At 40.2% G+C, this 21,260-nt stretch overlaps 1 protein-coding gene across 8 annotated transcripts in view; it reads left to right on the forward strand.

Annotated features, from left to right (window-relative positions):
* BICD1 (BICD cargo adaptor 1) overlaps nucleotides 1–21,260 on the forward strand; it is a 171,877-nt gene that overhangs the window by 101,615 nt on the left and 49,002 nt on the right. For all 8 annotated transcript variants that reach the window (XM_063154064.1, XM_063154065.1, XM_063154066.1 and 5 more), the window contains exon 3: nucleotides 20,123–20,275. In XM_063154064.1, coding sequence (XP_063010134.1) covers nucleotides 20,123–20,275 — 153 coding nt within the window. The remainder of the gene's footprint in view (nucleotides 1–20,122; nucleotides 20,276–21,260) is intronic.

Genomic DNA, 21,260 nt, shown 5'->3' on the forward strand with positions numbered 1-21,260 from the left:
ATTATTTCAGCATGATTAGGGTTAACTTCTAAACATGATTTATTGCTGCCTTCTCTCATGAATACAAAGATGGAATCTCTTTTTTTCAGCGAGGATATTCTCCAGCTAGATTGTGATTTTTTTTTTTCTTGCTGTAATTTTCAATTTATCAAGTGGGGTATTATTGCACAGCCTTGATAGCCTATTATTGTTCCATCAAGAGTGAGGAAAATTAATTTGGTCTGAGAGAGGTTGTATATGAAGTAGAAATTTTGATTTTGGTTTTAGGAAGCACTTTCTTGTTCTCCAGAAGACAGACTTAAAAAATTAGCATTTTTTTTACAGAGGGTTAACTACTTTTCATTTAGAAAATACCAGTAAGCACTGAAGCAGTAATTTGACCCATCAGCAAAGTTCATGTGCAATATGAAGTGTCTCTCACCCTCAGCTTTCCTCCTGTGCTGCAGCTCCTGCTCACGTGTGTGATGTTCATGCATTGGGCCAGCTGAGCAGCAAGTCCATTGCAGTACCAGTATCCAGAACTTTCACATACCTTCGAGAGAGAGGCTTTGCTGAAAGATAACAATATAACTTCTTTCAAGAACTTCTGCAGCTAGATAAAGAATAAGCAAATTCTTGTAATAACAGAGAGAGTTTTCCCAAGGTGAACATTTTCTCTGTGCTTACCTACTTAATTTTTCTCAAAAGAGGCCCAAACTGCCTTTAAAGCAAATTGTTCATGACATATTCTCACACAGTCCAAGCCATGTCTCACCCCTTAAATCCAGCCAGATTTAAGATGTAGCAGTCCTGGGAGGTTTACCTGTGATGATGGAGATGTGGCTGGGTGTGCTGAGCTCCCTTGGGCATGGCTGGGCTTTCAGAGGGCACTGATTGCCAGAAATGTGGTGCTAGCAGAGGTTTCCTGTGCTGTTGAGTGGCTGTCTGGCAGCACCTGGGGCTTATTTGAAGAGGATTTTTCTCCCAGAGGAGATGGATGAATTTCCTGATGCTCCAGAGTGGCTTTTCTGGGAGTGGATAAGCAGAACAGCAGTTGACTTATGAGTGGACATGGATGTGAAGGAAAACCAAAAGCACTAACAGAGCATCTTTGCTGATGAAGATAATGAACATGAAGAGGTTGTATCTGGACTGATGGGATGCTAGGCTTTTGTTTGTTTGTCAAGATTGCTGCTGTGTAAGGTGAGTAGGAGTGGAGCTGGTGTCTTAGGGGGAGCTAATGGAAAAAACAAACAACATTCGGAGCTGATTCCAGGTATTTTTTTAAGCCAGGAGATGGCTTTTGCAGATGTCACTTGCTGTTGTTTCTGAGTAAAGGGAGAAATATAGGTATGCCTTCCCTTGTGAACTCAGACATTTGTTCTGTGCATCCCCTCCCAGGAGGACTCTCTTCCTTTCTTTACCTGTGCATGATTGACTTTCAGTGTATTTTACAGCCTTATACTTTTAATAATTTCATGCCTTACTCAGGCCAGATAAGTGCATTTCAACTATTTTTGGTGTAAAAATAGCCTGAAGGTAGACTTGGGCATGTACTGCATCTTCAACTTCCTTAAGAATCTCCTTATTCTGGGAGTGCAGTGGTTATGCCCTCCAGCACTGTGCCATTACAGAAAAATCACCATCCCTCAGCTTTGTGCACTTCCCCTGATTCAAGGGTGTTAAACCTCACAGTTATTGTCAAAAAATCAATGCAAGATTTGCACTGGTCTAAAGTTCTGCAGCACAGAAAACATTTCCAACCTCCTTACATTGGGAGAGTTACCCCAGAAGGTGTTTTTCCCTTTAAGGTTCAGCCCGCTGGCTAGAGGAAGCATCTTGGTGCCAGACCAGACTTGAGAAGCTCTGCTGCAATCTGTGGTCTTATTTGACTTCTACTTTTCTATTGTTTATGTGAGGGATAAGTTTTTGAGACTTTAAGTCTTTGTGCTTTTTTTTCCCTTCCTCTTTGGCATCAGCTGAACCATATCTAGCATATGTTTGCCTCATTGTTTGAAAATTGCTACTGAAAATTGCTCTGTGTTGCTGTTTAACCACTTTCATGATGGCTTGCTGAGTCAAAGGAAAATACAGCCACACAAACCCTCCGTGCTTCTCCTTTCCATTCTGTAGAACTGAATTATTTTTTTGTCATCTGTGTGCAACACTTCATTTAGAGCTCAAAAATTGAGTTTTTAGCTGTTAATGATAATAGTGATAAAACCAATTTTTTTTTTTTTCTGAAAAGGCTCTGCAGTGCTTTGTAGGCAGGGAAGTGCTTCAGTAGCTGCTGTAATTAAAACCTTTCTCCTTTGCAACATATGGCAGGATGGGATGAACAGGCAGGAAGAAGGAAGCTTTGTATAAAACAGACAGTGGGAAAAAGTGCTTTGGTCGGAGAGAGAAGCAATTTTATAAATTCAAGAAGTGCCCAAACCAGCCACGGTTTGCCTTCTGTGACTAAGAGGTTTGCTCCCTGTGAATGCTGTCACACATGTTGTGGCTGGGCATGCTGAGCATGCTCTAAACTTGTCTTTTTTTATGGGTGATTAGGGTGTATATGCAGTTCAATATAATCTTCTCCAAAAGAACACCCTGCCTACAAAGAAAGCAAACTCCAAGTCGCTCCCAGCAGACAAATTAGCAGAAATGAGCTGTCTCAGTATGGGATTTCCTATTAGAACCACTAACATCATGGTGGACAGTCCATAACCTTTGATTCCATGGGAAACAAAAAAATATTTCTGCCTCACCCTCAGAATGTTGTATTTCATAGGATTGTAATTTTCTAATCTTATGGAAGTGATAAAGATCTCTATAAGTGAGGTCTAGTGATGCCTGGTGCTGCCATCTGTTCAGCTCCCTGCCTACTTGGTGAGATAATTTTACCAATCTGTTCCTATAGCACACACTTATTCATATGAGGGATAAAATACTGTGGAAATAAATTCTGTTTGAAATAATACTATTTTATTTTAACCAGGACATGTTTTGCCAATTTCCCACCTCTCTATATAAATGAGAGGTTGTTTTGACTGCTAATAGAGAATGTGTATTGTTTTGAGAGTGTTTTAATTTAAGATGTTTAATTTGTATTGATTTTTTTATAATGAGGTGATTTTTTTTCCTTTAATGGGATGTTGAAGCACTGAGGCCTAGATCTCCATTTTTAGTAACTGGCTGCCCTCTTACATCTTTGGTTTCTTTGACACTTAGTGATCTATGTGAGATGAGGGAGGAAGCTTGGATGAAGAGGATGCTGGTTGCACCCTAAAGCTCAGAAATTCCTGGGATTCTTGTACCCCTAACACTAACTGAAGTGTGCCGCTTACCCTACCCAAAGTTCAAAAACTGTAATCTTCTTTCCAGTGTTTCCAATACTGAAGAGCTTTTGGCAGAGCTAGTATCAATCTGTTTCTTTCTTCTTTATGTATTGAAAAGAGGACCCAGACTCTGTCATGTAGCAACTTTCTTTCATGTGTATTTTATGTGCGTAAACATGGAAATCACTCGCAACACTCAACACTTTCCCTGATGGAGTATTTAAAGAATCTCCCATCTTTTTGGTTTGTTATTCAATTACAGGTTATTATTAGTGTTCTTCTTTTTAAAGAAAGGTTTTTTTCATTTTAAGAAAACCCTTCTGCATAAACTCTTCTGTTCCTTTTCCAATTTACTTCCAAAGCTGTGTACCCGTGCTAAATCCAAGTTTCTAATTGAGATTCTGAGCTGGAAAAGTTGCGTCATTGGCTTTTGTTCTCCTGTGACAGCCCATACTAATGGAAACTGCCTTATATAAAACAGTCCCCTTTCACCTTGGAAAACAAAGAAGAGTTCCTGTCTGAAACAAGTACTGTGGCATTTCGGTATTTTCAAAGAGCTGAGCTTTGTCCAGAGCCTTGACTGTCCTTATCAGCATGATTCACACTCAGCACCGGTGTTGTGGTGATGAAATAAATGGCACTGCCGTCAGTGGAGCTGTCTCTGAGCCACTGGCCAGGGCTGGGAGAAGCCCTTGGGCTTTGTGCAGAGCCTGGCACAGAGTTGGTGCTTGACCTCTGGGCCAGAGAAGGAAAATTGCTGTGCCTGGGCTGGTGGAGGCTTTGAGACCTGCTGCCCTCTTTACCCTTCCCTTCCAGTCTTTCACTCTTCAGAAACACAGGATCCTGTTCAAAGTTCACCGTACTGACAGTGTGTCACCCTGTTCTTCTGAGCTCTTCTAAGCCTTCTCATGTTCACATTTTTGTAATCCAGATGTCACAATACGACACAAAATGAACGATACTCACACTCTGAGATGTTTAAGGCAAAAAAGGGGTAGTTTATTTCCCAACTCTAATATTTATAGAATTCCAAAAGTGACCATGGATTGAAGGATGAAATTGCCACCTCTCCAACCACAGTGGTCAAACCAACAGTCCATCAATTCCCTCCTCCTCCAGAAAGGAACACAAAACAATCATTATTTGCATGAAAAGTGTGTGAGAAACTCCATTACAAAAATGGAAACATCAGAAGTTTTAGAAGAACTTAGAAGAACAACAGTGTGTCAAAGTTTCCTATTTGAATTCCTCTCCTGATTGTCCTGAATTTGGATAAGACTTAGGATTTCTGTACAGAAGAAAGGGAATGATGCTGGGGCTTGTGGCATGGGGTATCTCTTAGTCCAGTTGGTTACACTGAAGCGAAGTGTGTGAAGGGAGCTCTGTAATAAAGGGAAAATTAGATTTGTTTGTCATTAGTCAAGTTCTGACTAGTTTTATTACCCTTCATCTCAAGCAAACATTCAGAGCCTTGTAAAAAACCCCAACCCTATTATAATATATATAACAGGATTATCTATCATAGGTCATATATATGATATTATGATTGACTGTTTCCATTGTATGCTTTTAATGTGGATTGATTAACACGCTGTGGCTGGTATATGTAAAAATATGTATTCTCACCCATGATCTTAAAATGAAGGGAGAACTTGGGAGAAAATTTTAATAAAAAAAAGGCATTTGATTGCCCCAAGATATCCTGAGGCTCACTAAGATTATTAGAGACTGATTTGTCTCTCTGCCCATGAGACAGACAACAGTGACAGAGACTGCTGCTATTGATCTTTATTATTAGGGCATGATATTTTCTTCTGTTTTAGCAAATGAATAAACAGCTTAAAAACATTTGTCAAGATTGAGATATGAATGCATTTTGTTAATCAGGTTTGACAAAGGATCAGCTTGCAAGATTAGCAATCTTTTTTTATTTGCTTGCAACTTTGAATGTAGCTTTTTAACATTATTTGTACGTTTTCCACTAAACACCCGTTTAACCCAAATTTCAGATATTGAGGAGAAATTAGTATTTGATGCAAGTTCAGCACATTGATGTTGAAAAAATGGTGAGTAAAAAGTAAAGGTTGGAGGGGCAAAAGAAGAAAACAGTTTGACAGTCTTTAGTTGGAAGCAAAAGGACCAGAAATGGTAGTGAGAGCAAAAATGGAATTGGTAGTGATGTTAGACGGGGTGGTAGGTTTTTATTACTTAGTTTAGAACAAATCAGGGCAGGAAAAGGTTTCAGTACAATGTTTAGATTTAAGAAAAGGTTTACTGGAATTTCTCTGCGTCACCCAGACACATCCCTGAGAGAATGAGAAAAAAGAAAGTGGAAGCCAGAACAGCAGCTCCAATCTCTGAATGGGGTGGACTGAGGAAAATAGTCAGGCTTTCTGCTGCATTTCTTTACAAAAATGGTCCTGGTAGAAGGGTTTGTGATACCATAGTGTGCTGGGCCAATTAACAAGAGCACATCTGCATTCTGTCTAGATGCTCCTGAATCTCAGCTGATCTCTGAGGGACTCAAGAGTGTGGCGTGGAATCATTTAGGATTCAAAGGCTCATATCTTATCCTTTTGTTGCTCTGTGAGAGCTGTCTTCAAAAGCTTCCCATTTAGTGATGATTGCTGGGAAGGTCCTCAAGGAAAGTGATGGTTCCCACTCTCTGAGGACCAAGGCCAGAAATGGATTTTTAACTTAAACTTGAAGCTTTGAAGTGCACATTGAAAGAATTCCTTACTTTATGGAAATGCAGGGATTTTGACTTGGTACCTCTCAAGGTGCATAATCAATGTCTCTGATTTGTCGTGGGGATTTTCTTTTCTTAGAGCAGTTCAGCTTTCTTCCCTGTGCTTGCTGCAGCTACAGCACTCCTGCAGCAGACACTAAACTGCTGCACAGCAATGGCCACCCTACTCTGGAATATTACAATGGGTGGCACTTTATTTTCATATACTGGGGCAGTTTGGCCACTTGATCTTAAGGAGCCTCCATTAATTGAGGGAGGACGAGGGAAAAGAACAGATAGATGTGGCTGCAGGATTAATTTCTCCTTGTTGTTTCTGTCTTTCACAAGAGGTACTGTACAGGCTGAAGAAAAATACCTGTTATGGAAGTTCTGATGTGATCAAAGGCAGAGACTATAAAACAAGGGGTAATACATTGCCAAAAACTGTGATTACTTGAGGAGTTTGGGGGATTTTTCCCATTCTACCCTTATATTTGGCCATGTCCTACATTACCTTGCCCAGAGAGCATGGCGCAGGTGTGCTGTACATCCCATGATCCATACACACTTTTGTAGGGAGGCACACGGGGTCAGGAAGATGCCAAGGCAATTCTCTCTGATTGATATGCTGGGTAAACTCACCTTCAATATAATAATTAAGAGCCCAAGGAATTGTTGCAGCCTGGATTGTTTTCCCTATAGACACTGGTAGCAGTATTTCAGTGATGAAAAACCTGACCATAGTCCACAGTTCTGTAGGTATGACATAGAATATATTGATCAGTTAACAAAGGAGAGTTCATAAATTTCATCTTATTCCTGTTGCTTGTCTGAATTCTGACCTGGTTCAAGTGTGATATTGTTTTTTCTCCCTGAGGTTGGCTGTCATTTTAAGATTGATTATTCTGCTGCATTTTTTTGGTGTAACTGAGTTCAGTTGTGCCATATCAGGCCGTTGGGCATTCAACAGAATCAGAATTAAAAAACTTGCATGTAAATAGTTATTTGCTGAAACTGGTACTGAATTTCATTAGTAATGATGGTATGTTGAGGCCATGGCTGAGAGCTTTAAGAACTCAGAGAAAATTTAAGAGCACTGATGAATTTGGAGCCATCCTCTATTGTTTTGTTGTGTTGTATATTAAAAATAAGTTAGAAAAAAACAAAGAGAGCATAAGCTTTCAATCAGCAGTGGTCTAATGGGAGGGTAGGAAGCAGAGGGAGTCATTAAGGTTTTGGACTGCAAAGGAAGTTTCTGAGCAGTCCCTGGAGATTTACAGTCCATCACTCCCCTGTTATCCATGGGTGCCCTTGCACCTCAGGGGCATGGCTGGGGTTGGATCAAGCTGTCACACTGCCCTCATCCCCCAGGCCACCGAGCTGCCAGGGCCACCAGCGGGGCCAGTCTGACACCCCCATTTCACCCAGCTGTCACTGACAGGCTGGAAGGCTCAGTTCACAATTTGGAAACACTGATATTGACATAGATGAGGTTTAGGTGAACGTGTCTTTGAAATTCAGTGTTTTACCCTCTACTTTTCACATGGATGTGTTTTTCTACATTTCCATAAATCTGGAAAGAAAGTAGTCCTTCATTTATCAAGGTCCTTGAGCACAGCTTCAGCAAGGACAAGAAAACTCTTTCATTTTCTTTGTGCAGCTGAGCCCCCAGAGCTGCTGAGTCCCTTTGCTCACGTGTGCTATAATGATCATCAAGATAACTTGATTATTTGTCACTGTCCTCCTCATGCCATGAAGTGTTTATAGAAAATGATCAGTGCTTTAGGTGGATTTATCATTAGATTTCTGAAGGGCTGTTTGCAGGGTTTTTTTGTGGGTGTTCCCAGTTAGTTCTTTTATCTGTATTTTATTACTGTATCAATGATCTGTTTTAGCAGAAGGCTTCTGCTATCAGACTAGCACCCATTGTAAGCTGGGTGAAAGTCCAGTAGAAACAAATGGTGAAAGGAAAACAGCAGTGGTTTTAAGGGGGAGCACAAGAGAGTAGAAAAAAAATAGATTTAAGCATAATTTTTATACCCATTGCTAAACAATCCCGTAACTTGCTTGATATTTTACTCCCTGAGCAAATACAGAATTTATGGCTTTTTTTTCCCCATTTTGATGCATTGCAGGCAGTTAATGATACTCAGTGTTTATTCAATTCCCAGAGGAATGATTTGATTCTAAGGCTGTGCAGCCATAGGCAACATGCTTCAATAATCTGTGTGAGAACTGCAGCAGCATTAATAGTCAGTCCTTGCACTGTGTTCTTATGGCATGTATTACATCTGTATTTGTCCTGCATGCTGAGCAGGAAAAAGCAAGAATCTTCTTTGTGCAGCCCTTAAAGGAAAAGATAGAAAACTGTCAGCATGAAAATTATTACTGTTGACTGTAAGATATACTTACATACACATACGTATAAATAAGTGTGTGAAACTTATGGTCTGTATTAGAATAAAAAAAGGGCAGATTATAAAAGCCAAGATCGGGTTTCAAACCAATTTATATTGAACAGTGAAGAGTACTACACTGTTACAGCCACCCTTCCTGAGTACAGGTATTTTTACTGACCATAAATAAATTCAAGTAACCTTCAGTGCAATTTACTTTACCATATCTTTTATGTGGGCATTTGTATTCATGAATCACCATGTGTGTTGTAATGAGTAAAAATTATGTGTAAAATTCAGTCCTAAAAGTTGTGGTTTACAGACAGATGAGGTACTTACCTTTGATTTTATTTGCTACCTAGGTCATTCAAATATTTGCTCTGCAATAAAAACCCTAAGCCTCTGATGGAAAAAAGCCATTCGTCATCAAGCCATGTTCATCTTCTTAATATTAATCAGCTGCTGTTTCTGAATTGATGTTTCTGCTCATGCCACAGAAGAATCAGTGGGGGTGGGTGGGTGCTCTGCACACAAGGTCAAACAGGCTGCAGAATGCTGTGCTGCTTTTTGCAGCAGATGGGTAACGTTACATGGGCTTTAATTACTGCAATTGCTCCTGACTTTGAGCAAGTACTCTCCCTTAATAATGACAGATTTGGCCACCTAATTATATTTAAATTTTGTGGCTCAGATGTGTTTGTTTAAAGATGCCATGTCTTTGCCCATCTGGAGGAGAATAATTAGTGAAGTTTAACTTTCTTGTTCCTGTTTTTATAGCAACCCTTTATACTGTATTGATATTTTTTCAAGGGGAACTTGAAAGAGCCTGTTGTCATTGGGAGGGTGGTGGGTGTTTGGTTCACAGAGCTTTTAAAACACCTCTGCAGATGATGATCTGAAGGAATAATTTTGAGGGATGCTCTGCTATGAGCACAGGCTTACAGAGCTCCTTTGATGTTGAGCTCTCACAGCTCCTCTGCAGCACAATAGAGAATATGCCAGCAGATGACCCCTTGAAATAGATTTGTACCTGTGAAGAGGTTTTTTATCTCCTTTAGCCACTTTTCCACTCCACTTTCTAGAAAGTATTGAAGATTTCTTCTTTCTTTCAATGCATTTCTCCTCCAGTGTGAGGAACAGTGAAGGAACACTCTGTTATTTGGGGTCTCCTATTTTTTTTCCCCCTCCAATATCTACTTTTTGTTGTAGATGATTGCCTATCTCCCTGCATGTCATGCAAGGGCATCTAAAGAGTTTGCTCTGTGGTGGGAACTATCTGCAATCCTCATTTCTTACCTGATATTCTGGTTGGAGAGGACAGAGATGCTGAAGATGAATAGAGTAGGTAAATGGAAGTCTCATGCAGAGAGGAACAGATGCATTTGTTTCTTGCCTTCCATGGGTAGGAGAAATATTGTTTTTGTCTTTCACTGTGAAAGACTCCACTTCAGATTCAACATTCAAAATAGATCTGTGACAAATGCAAAAGTAAAGCCAGGAGGCAAGTGTCTGGGAAAGCTGATGGGATTGTTGGAAGTCTTTAACAAGAGATTAGATAGCTACCAGGAATTGTATAGATGCAGTTGCTCTTATCCTGGGAAAGGTAAATGGACTACTAGATGCTGCCCAGGGGCCCCTTTGAGATCAAGTTTTTATTACTTTTATGATCTTTGGTAAGCTGAGGATCAGGACTAGTTCCATGTCTGATTAATTTGAACTCAGCCCTCTGCTAATTTAACTGCACTGACCCAGGGTCCAGATTTATTGTTACTGCTGGCCAGCCCTGGCTCTGCATGTCACCTGTGTCATCTTCCTGTGCTCTCACCCAGTCCTGCAGCACAGCCTGCCCACAGCAGGGCAGAGCAGAGGCACTTGTGTGGGGATACCAGTTGTGGGTTTCTCTGGGTCTGGATTGAAGGCACTTGAGACAGTAATTCATGTTCAGACTCAGGTGTTGATTATTTCTTATCAGTGAAACAGTCTCACAACCATGAGTTTGGCAGCTTTTCATTAGAAGGCACAAAATGGCCAACAACCTCTTGTTACAAGGTCTTTTAGGACTAAACTATCCAATTAAGAACTGACACCCCGATTATTTTCCCTTTTAACCCAATAACTGATCCCAAAGAGCTGCAATGTGGACTTTTCTGCCCAACTGCCGAGTGCCACCCTGAGAAGAAGGAGGAAGAAGCAGCTCAGGACAACACCCTGTGCCCTCCATCTTGCTTCCATCCACAACATACTAAACATCCCCAAACCTAAATTTCTCACCAAGTGAAACACCTACACTACTCTCTATAATCTATTTCACTCTTTTGTGGATTCCAGTCTATCTTGAAGTGTAGGAAACTTTCTCCATGAATGAGGGTCAGTCAGTGCTCCCCTGGGGGTCAGGGCACCCCAGAGCAGACAGAGTAATATTCCCAATGCCCTGGGTTTCCACACACTTGCTCTCAGACATGGATGTTGCAATGCCTAGCTGGTGTTTATGAGACCAAAGATTGGTTTGGTGTGTAAATTGGGAAAAGCTGATCTTGGGTGGTAGTTCAAGGCGTGGCAGGTTGGGGAGCTGACAGCCCTGGCCTGGCATGTGCATCCCTCAGCAGCACAGCCTGATTGCTGGTGTGAGGAATAGAGGGAAGGCAGCACTGAGCTGGCAGCCACTGGAACTAAAATAGCTCCAAGTCCTGAGGAGGAGAGGCAGTCACTGTGGGGAATGGAAACCTTTCAAGGAGCAGAGCTCTGTGTCTGAAAAATGGGATAGTGGAGCTGCTGCCCAGCATGCCTGTGTTATAAATAAATAACTCTGGAGTTTTTGACTTTTGCTGTTATGTATTGGCTTTTGGAAATTATTATTAATCACAATAATTTTGATATAGTACAGTTTGTAATCACTTTTAACTGCTTTAATATAGTATAATTAGTCAGCTTTTGTGGCCAATGTATTAGTGTGATAAGCGTGTATTACAGTTTAGGCTTTTGCAAAATACTAAAATAGAGACAATGTGCTGTGCATTGTAATGTTAACTTTTGCAGAAGTAGGTAGTGCTTTTATTTGTGTAACTAACTGACAATGGTAGGAATAAATTAGATAATATTGATTAAATATACTTGTGAAGTATCTTATCTGTATGATAAGATAACATTGACCAGAACCAGGAAAATAAACTTCCAAAGAAAGAATGCAAGTAGAAATTTATCACCTTCCTTCTGGTTATCAAGAACTGTCAAACCACACAACAGGGCCTCATGAAGAAATAAAATATATAAATTTCATCTGCAGAATGGCACGTCCTTTAAGAAGACAAATCAAAGGCTGAACCAAGCAAAAGAATTCCCAGAACATATAAACTCAAAAGAATGTTTGAATTTGTATAAACTGCATAAATAGGAATTAAACCAATACAATAGAAAAATATGTACGAAAAATTGTTTTAAGCTAACTGATGTGCTGGTGTTGCTGTAGGACATGAAATAAAACCATGCAGACACTGGAACCTCCAAGGTAAAAAAAAAGGGAAGTTTAATTTCTGACTCCAACATTTATAGATTTTCAAAAGTGACAGTGGATTGGAGGATGACTTGCCACTTCTCCAATGACACTGGACAAACTAACAGTCCATCAAAATTCTCCTCCTCAGAAAAGAATGTAAACCAATAATTATTTACATAAAACTGTGTGAGAAAGTTCATTACAAGAATGTAAACATCAGAAGGCATAGAAGAACAAAGTGACATGCCTCTGGCAGTTTCCATGCACCTGGCATGCTGTTTACTGTCCCTTTTATACCTTATTAAGCTTTTGAAACTTTTAAAGAGTGAGCTTTGTTTCTCACATGTGGAGACAGGTTGCCACAGGAGCTCTGAGACCATCCTGACAGCAAAAGTTAGGGAAAGACAGAGGAAAGCAACGTGAGAGCAAGGAGCCAATAAACTAGGATGTATTTTTCCATACCAGCCAAGCATAATGAAGCCTAAAATAGTAGAGCTCACTCCTCTTCTTTGGGTGCTTTGGTGTTTTGTCTCTTTCCTCCTTTCCACCTTCAGGCATTCACTTTACTGCTCCTGGCTCCTCAATGTTTCAGTGCATGCAGTGAAATCTTAGTCCTTCTGAAAGCTATATTTAATTTTATAATCTATAGCAATAGGGGTGGGTTTCCACCTCTGGAACTTGGGGTAGGTCATACAGTTATTGCAGAGCAGCAAGCATACCCAAATTAGAAATGACATGTTTTCCTATTCCCTACCTCCTGCTAGCACCAGTGCCTGTGTATCCAGCCTGTCAGCAGAGTCAGGGAGTATAAGCACCATTAAAACTATCTTTGTTTGTTTTCTGGAGTGCCTTGCTGCCCTTGATCTGGCTGGTGATGTGGAAGGTAGCACTGGCCTAAGGGAGGGTCAGGACCTGGGAACAGCAGCTGTGGCACTGATGAGCTTAAACTGATCACAGCCCCACACTCCGTTAGCACAACTTCTCTTTTGTTGGTTAGCCAGTGCCCCTTTTGGGTCGGGAAGGAGATTTGGCGTTTTGGACCTGACAGATGGCTTCTCAAAGAGATACATGGAACTGGCAGATGCTTCTCCTAAGTGATCAGTTAGGCTTTGAAACCAGCTCTTGGCCTCTTGATGAGCTTGAAAAGGCCCGTGCAGCTTCTCCATCAAAAAGCCTGCCTTGAGGCATTGTCATGTAGAATCACTGCTGTTGGCCTCTTAAATTGTATATAGAAAGTGACAACATAATAGGAAAGGTTATAACTGGGGGAAAGAAAAAATCCATTCAGTCCAAAATGCCCCAGATCCACCCCTTCTTTTTTTTTTTTTTTTTTTTTTTTTTTCCCTTAACTAATCTGTGAGGAGCAATTTAGGTTTGGTATTTTTATTCTACTACTATCCTGCCGCTGTAAGGTGCTGTGGAGTGAGCAACAACCCTGCTTCAGAGAGTGCAGACCTGAAGAAAAGGAGGCTCAGGGGAGACCTCATGACTCTCCAGAACTACCTGAAAGGAGATTGCAGCCAGGTGAGGATCAGGTTCATCTCCCAAGTAAAGATTGATAGGATAAGAAGAAATGACCTCAAGTTGCACCACTTTAGATTTGATATTAGGAAAATTTTTGTCACCCAAAGGGTTGTCAAGCAGTGGAACATGCTGCTTAGGGAAGTTGTTGCTCTTCTACTTTGCTCTTCTGTTGAGTCATAAATGGTGGAGGTAATTAAAAGATCTGTGAGTGTTGCACTTATGGAGGTGGTTTAGCAGAGGCCTTGGCAGTGCTTGATGTGATGGTGATGGAACACGATCTTGTCACATCTTTGGTCTTCATGTGCATCCTCCCTCCTCCAGCACACTGTCTCCCTTGCCATCCCTGACAGGCAATGTGGTTTATCCTAAGATGAGTACACCAGGTGGGAATTGCAGGAGGACCTGTCTGGATGCTCACATAGCATCCACAATGTCCTCCTCATGGCAGAATTTGTTCCAGCTAATTGATATTTTGCTATTTGCCATGATCATATTTTTGTTATGCATGAACATATTCATCCATTCCACAGAGATTTAGAAGAGTCATATTAACTGAACAGTGCTATAACCCTGGAGTCTGATTTTTCTCTCATACTGTTTTAATAAAATGTAATTTGGTGGAATTTCTCATTCTTTGAAGGAATGAAGAATATTATAGCAGTGTTTGTAACAGAATGCTGATATTAATTATAAATAAGTATAATTAATACATTAAGAGATAATTTTTGTATAATTAATGCACTAATAGTAGTGCATTAATTGCTATAAATGCAGTCAAATCAAACCATTATTTTTCATATAATATGCATAATTTGTGGTTCATACCATCTTATGAAGAAGTCATCATAATTTAATGTGGCCATGATACTCAGCAGGAAAATTTAATACCTGAACCACCAGAGCATTGCTATCTTTTTATATATAATTGTACATGAAAGTCAATAAAATAGCTACTTTGTAGGGATTTATATGGGGCAGGATTTACAATGTTAAATATGATGGGTTTCAAACTCTGTGATAAGTACATAAATGGGCCATTTAATTGCCCTTGATACAAATTCACCCTACTTCTTTAGATTTAGCTATTCCAATTAAATGAACTCAGCATTTCAGATGATTAAATTATTAGATGTATTGTAAAAGCTTTATTTGAGATCTGTTGCTGGTGAGGGAACTTGAAACATACATTATCATAATCTGGCTTCTAATCTGTATGCTATAGCCAACACATATATGGCTTTTTTTCATCCTTCCCTTTGATACTGCTGTTATTCTGTAAGAATATTCACAGAATGGAAAGATTGTAAGTACTTATGCTATACCAAAGATACATCTTCAGAAATATCTTGTGCACAATAGCATTTTTGTTTCCTGGTTTTTAGACAGTGAGTGATGTATTTAAAGGCAAGGAATGGCAGAATTGTACATCATTTCAAAAGTTAGTGATTTCTGGGTTTGGACAATAGGGGCTCAATTTCTGTTCTTAAAGTAGGATGCCAATACAGCTGCTTAGAGCAGATACAATATCATGAGGTGTAACAAAGCCACCCGAATGAAGCTTTTTGAAGGATGAGACCAGAAAAATTCAGGTTAAAAAGGAGGATGCAGACTTCTGACAGTCATGAAAATATCTTTAAAATAATTTATTTTGGGAGGTAGAGATATCTATGTATTAAAATAGCAAAGTTAGTTCTGTAAGAGATGGTCCAGCCCTGCTTAACTGGAAATCTGCATGTATGAATCAGGAGGATTGGGGTGCAAATTCTTCAAAAGGGTCAGATAAGGCCACTTTAGGTCCTCCATAAAATCTCTTTATGTTTTTAAATATACGTGGAAGCATGGAAAATGCCATTCTTTGTCTTCAAGTTGAGTGTTGCTGTATATGCAGGAGGGAGACTTTAAGGCTAGTGTAGAGGACTCTGGGGACTTAAAATGCTTGATGACAAAAAAAGAAAATGTTTTTGCTCTTCTGTTGTCACTTTCATTCTCCTCTCAACCCCTGGTAGATTAAATTTTCTATCACTATTGCTGTTCTTCATAAAAAATACATATTTTATTTTCCTCTGCAGAATAAAGTAAACATGGCAGAGAAATTTACAGTGAGACTTGTCAACAATCACATAAGATCATGGATATTAGGCTGAGCATAAACTTTCTCTTATATTCAATTTACTATTCTTATTCTCTTATATTCAATTTCTTGGTGCAATAAAACTGTCATCAGATAGAGTGGGGTTTTATCCTGCATCAGCTAGAAAACAATGCCATTAAATTGGAAGGGTACAATTTTGGTTTATACCATATATCATTGTTCTTTTGCTCTCTTGTGAGTTATGAAAATTAAAAAGCTCTGTACTGCATCCTGCTATGGATTGCATGTTCCAACATATAATTAGGGATTTAGTCTGGGTAGTTCAGGGTGTATAATTAATTGATGATTTATAAGGCTGTTTTTCAGTGTGGAAAATAGTATGTTTTACTGCAGTAAGGACCTGGAGGCTCTGAACATTTGTTTGAACAGAGTGGATGGAAAAAGCCCAAACACTAGTTCCACAATTTTTTATGGGCTGTAAAAGCAGTAGACAAAATACAAAAATAATTTTTAAAAAGTCCTTTATGTACTTCAGCATTAGGGGGACCAATATTGTTAATGAGAACGCATTCACTTGAAAAAAAGGAAAAAAAAAGAAAAGAAAAAGGCTGCCACTTTCCCAAGAAATTCAGTCTATTTTTTCACAGTTCAGGAAGCCAGAAGCCATTGGAACTCACAATTCCCTTCTCACCTTGGAGATGAGAGTACTTAGCTTTAGGGCTTCCTTCCTTGCCCAGTTTGGTTTTATAAGGTGAATTGATAGGCCACAGGAGCACAACCAGTTGGTTCCTAGGGCAGCACTTGGGAATTTCTGACATGAAAATTGTGTATTTTTTCATGCTGTTCAACATTAGCAACTTCCGTTCCTTCATTTTAAAGTACCTTCTCACTTGCAATTAATTGATATTACACAATGTATTGCAATGTATCCACACATGATTAATCCAATGTGCTCTGTATGTGGCATATGAAATAAAGCATTTTGAAAGTCTAGGCTGAATCAAAAATGAATAATATATTAATATATAGTACATTTAATTGGCTAAGAAGTACAAACTTCTGTTATTTAATATTCTCTGAGCATATATGATATTTAATTTGCTAAGAAGTACGAACTTGTATTATTTAATATTCCACTGATACTCAGAGACCTGTCAGGATTGATGGCTGGTAGTATATGGACATGGTCCTTGCCTCTGCAAAACCTAGAGGTGTCTTTCACTTTTCATATATTGCAATTCTGAAAATATATCTGAGTAGCAGTAAATAGGTGACCTGAACAGACTTTGTCTCCACTGAGCCTCCTGTTTTTCCTTTGCCATGGTCTGCTCTGTGATGTGTACGTTCATTAGAGGTGCTGTGGGGCTGACATCTTCCACAATTAGTGCTCATGTATAATGAGATGCATTGCTGACAAGGACTCTCTTGTTTTCTATAGTTTCACTGAGAGGCCTTTTCCTTCTGCTTTGGCACCAGTCCATTAAAGCTGTTGCACCATGTTCAGCTGGGTGGCTGGGATTGAAAATAATTTTCAGCCATTAAAACTTTGCTCGTGTGTCATCAGCTCCACCTCTTGAATTAAATTGGCTTTTGCAGACCCAGTACATAGTTCATAGGGGAATTCTCTCTGGGAATGTAAAAAGTCCTGAGGCAGTGCCCTAGTAAAAGCATCTGGCTCAAATGCTTTGTCCTGCAAGTTCAGTGCTTGATGAGTAGCAAAGTTTAATTGCAAATTCCTTTGCTAATAACTTGGGTTACATTGTCCTCTAGTGGCTCATGTAGATAACAGCCCTGCTGGCAAAATCATTTTGCCTTGTGTTTTTAAATCCTTTCATATTCTTTTCATACAAGCCCACCAAAAAACAATTTGCTTCTTCTTGCCATTTTATCAGTGCAGCAAGATCTCTCCTCTAAAACTGCAGGTATTTTACTTAATAAATGTGTATTTTGAATTGTTCAAAATAACAATAAGATTGTGAAAAGTTAATATAGTTAAAGCATTTGATGAAAACCAATATATCCTTCATACCAACAGTAAAAGAGAATAAACTCAACATGATTTTTTTTAAAAATAGGTTCAGGACTAGTTCACTTCCAGAAAATACACAGAGGTCTTCATAAAGGAAAGCAGAATGGCCCTCCACATGTCCTGTGGCTACTCACTTGTAAACATCACAAACACTGGGTTTTGGGCCTGTGGAGTGGAATTGCCTTTCCTGGCAGGTATAGAGAGCACTGGAGTGCTTTGCAGTTGGGTGTTTGCCAGCATAATGCAGGTGTTAGCAAGTAGGGAGAGGGATCTGAAGCATGAAGAATTACTCCTGGGTGTTTGCAGTGACAAAACACACATTTTTATTTTGCTCTGAAAAGGTGATGCCCTGTTCTGTAATGTGCTGATTTTGTTTGTCCCCGTGTCAGAGCAGTGGGATGGCTTCCAGTAGAGGCCCTGGCCATGGGAAGTGTAGCAGGCAGTGTTTGGGCAGAACATGGCACGTGGGATGCTCCAACAGGCAAGTCTTCCTTTTTCCTGTGTTTCTTCCTTGATGAAATGCCATGAGTGAGGACAAATGGAGCCTGCACTGCAGAGTTTCTCTGTGTGTAAGAAGAGGAGAGCGATAGAAGGTTCTGTTTTTATCTCCAAGGTTTTGTAGGAAGCAGCAGTTATAAATGGTGGAGAAACATGGTGTCTCTTTTAAAGAAATAGTGGTGCGCTCCAGCAAGGTGATAGCTCATGTTTTCTGTTGCAGTTTGCTGTGACAGGAGGGACAAAGGAGTAGTCCTTCTTACAGAATTCATTTTCAAGGCTCTTTCAAGCCTTGTAGTCTATCAGGGAACTGCTCTGTCAGGATTCTGTAAAAATTCCTTGTTCATATCCTCCATTTCTGGCCACCTCTTTCATTCTTCCCTTTTAGAATCACAGAATCAGAAAGTGGATTGTGTTAAAAAGGACCTTAAAGATTTTGTAGTTCCACCCTTCCCACCATGGACAGGGACACCTGCTGGACCAGAATGCTCAAGGCTCCATCCAGCCTGGCTTTTTGGGGAGGGTTAGGTTAGCTGGGCTGGCAGAAACAAAAGGTGTAAAGACAGCCTGGGGGTATAAAATGCCTTCACCTTTTGTGGTGTTGCTCTTACTTTTTGTTCAGAGGTTTATTAGGCAGTGATCGATGCAGGAATATTTACTTTTAGCTAATGCTCTGTGACTCTTCTGCTGGGAATCTTTTCAGGTGTTTTCAGTTCAGAAATCAGGTAGTTTCTTTACTTCTTAATCAGCTGCTAGGAGGAGGGTGATGGTTTTTAGTTTTCTCTAACAAAAAGTTTTTGGTTTTGAAAACTCTTTTGTCAAGTCTTGCATCAAAACATTTTTTTTTCATGCTTTGTGGAGTTCTTTTCCAGGGGTTTGTACTTATTTAACCAAGATGCTAAAGTGAAGTTTTGTTTATCCTTGAATGTGGGGATTTATCCTTCATGTACCACAGAGTGAGTGGTGCAGATTGATTGATTTAGAGCTCCCTGATGAATTTCTCCTTAAACATTTCACTTTTTTCGGGTATCTGTCAGGCCAGGGGTTCCCCCCTCCACACTGGAATCTTTTACAGAAACTCATTACTGCTTCCCAGGTGTGCTCTCTCTGACATCCCAGCAGTGAGGGGACTCTGCCCCGCCAGTAAAGTCTCTCTGCTGTGGCAATGCTCAGGATCCTTCTGCAGGAAAGGAGATGTCATTGACCATGCCCATTTCTCTTAATCAGAAAAATGCAAGCTTCCCTTCAAAGCAGGGCAGGAGGTCGTTCCTCTCAACCAGCTGTGTTGATCACTGTTCTCTTCCAGCTGTGTGTTAACTCCACCTTCCTGTAGTGCCTTTTACACCGTGGTTATGCCAGCAGAGTCTTTCCAGAATAACCTGACCTTTGATGGCAAACTCAGAGCTGGAATGTGATGGAATTGATTTTTGGTGAAACTGATCCCTCATGTTCCCTCTGATAAGGCTGTCTGGGCTGTGTATGTGCTAATGGGGTAAATAAAATGGTGACCTTGTGAGTTCTGGAGTGCTGGGTGTGATCCTGCTCAGCACAGCCAGGTGTTTGTCAGGCTTTTGGCAAGTGCTTCCCACCCTGTGCCTGCCTGTGAGCCTCTCTGGTGCCTGCAGATGCAAATGTGAGTGCACCTTGCTCCCTAGCAGATGTCTTTGGAGAGCAGATGTCAATGCTCACCGCTTTTCTGTATGAATGTAAAATGCATCCTGCAGTGGAAAACAGGTGGTAATTTTATTTAAATCCTGCTGTATTGGAGAGGAATGAAACTAATGAGATATGCTACAGCCTTTCTAGGGTTTCCATTTCAATAAGCCTCTAATTTTGAAACTGTTTTAATCAGGCTTCTCTATCAGATGTTGTCATTTCTGCATTGCCAGCACCCACCTGAAATGATTGCTTGGCCTCAAGTTAATAGGTGATGGTGTTTTGATGTGCACCATTAAATCATTTCTCTTTCAGGATTAATTTCTGTTTGGCCTTTCCTGAAGGCAGTGTTCAGCATTAACGTGGCTGTGTGTGGATTGTAATGTCCTTGTGTTCTCTCCTGCCAGAATAACGAGATGGTGGAGCTGCAGAGGATACGGATGAAAGATGAGATTCGAGAGTACAAGTTCCGAGAGGCGAGGCTGCTGCAGGACTACACTGAGCTGGAAGAGGAAAACATCACTTTACAGAAACTGGTGTCCACACTGAAGCAGAATCAAGTAAGCCTGGAAAGATTCAAGGCACTGTGCTGTAAATTGTCACTATTTTCTCCAATTTCCATTATGTGATCCTGTAGAGCAGTTTGATAGGAGTTCCTTTTTATGTTTGGGGGTTTCTTTTCCAGTTGGGTTTTTGCTAATCACTTGTTCTAAAATGGTGTTAGTGCCCATTTTTTAAATATGGGCAGGCTCTTATCTCAGTTTTGAAAAATTGTGAAAAATTGGAATACTTCATTGCAGAACTATGGAATCACAGAGGAATTATTAAAAGAGAGATATTTTTACTTCATGCTTTTCCTGTCCCTCAGGAACTCAATGCCCAGCAGCCAGCTGTCCATTAAAGTGAGCAAAAGAGCTTTGGTCTCCTGTCAGAAGAGTTAACTTGTGGTGATGAAAATTAGAATATCCATGTTGGATGGTATAACACTTCCTGCCTTTTAGATGCTGTCTAGGCCATCATAACATTGCTCCTCTCCTCACCTGCCCTCAGAGGGTCACAGCTCTGCTCTGCAGCTCCTGGTTGTGTCCTGACCTATTGCCTGGTGCTCTTGGGGCTTCTGTGGAAGAGCCAGCCCTGTCACAGTTTCTGCTGGCAGCCTGGGAACAAAGCTGCCTTATTCCTGCAGGATTAAGCAGTGCTATTTCAGCTCTCTTTTACTGCTTTTTTAACTGCTGCAGCACAAATGTGATTGAAACACTTAAAACAACAGAACTGTGCTGCAGGGAATACACATGTAATAGAAATGGGTGCATAATTTCCTTATTTATGAAGATGCCTAGTCCTTCACACTCCTGAAATGGAATTCACAGCAGATCATCTTTGTTGCCAGAGTTATTTACCCAGATAGCAAATTCCTCCTTTGAGGCATGGATTTTTTTCTCATTAACCTCATAAGAGACATTTTCACATTTTCAGGAAGTAAACGACTCCTTTATGGACTGTTTTAGTTTCCCCCCCAAAATGAAATCTGTTTGCAGGTGTTTA

Source organism: Melospiza melodia, chromosome 4 (assembly GCF_035770615.1).
Source record: "Melospiza melodia melodia isolate bMelMel2 chromosome 4, bMelMel2.pri, whole genome shotgun sequence".
Classification (NCBI taxonomy): Eukaryota; Metazoa; Chordata; class Aves; order Passeriformes; family Passerellidae; genus Melospiza; species Melospiza melodia.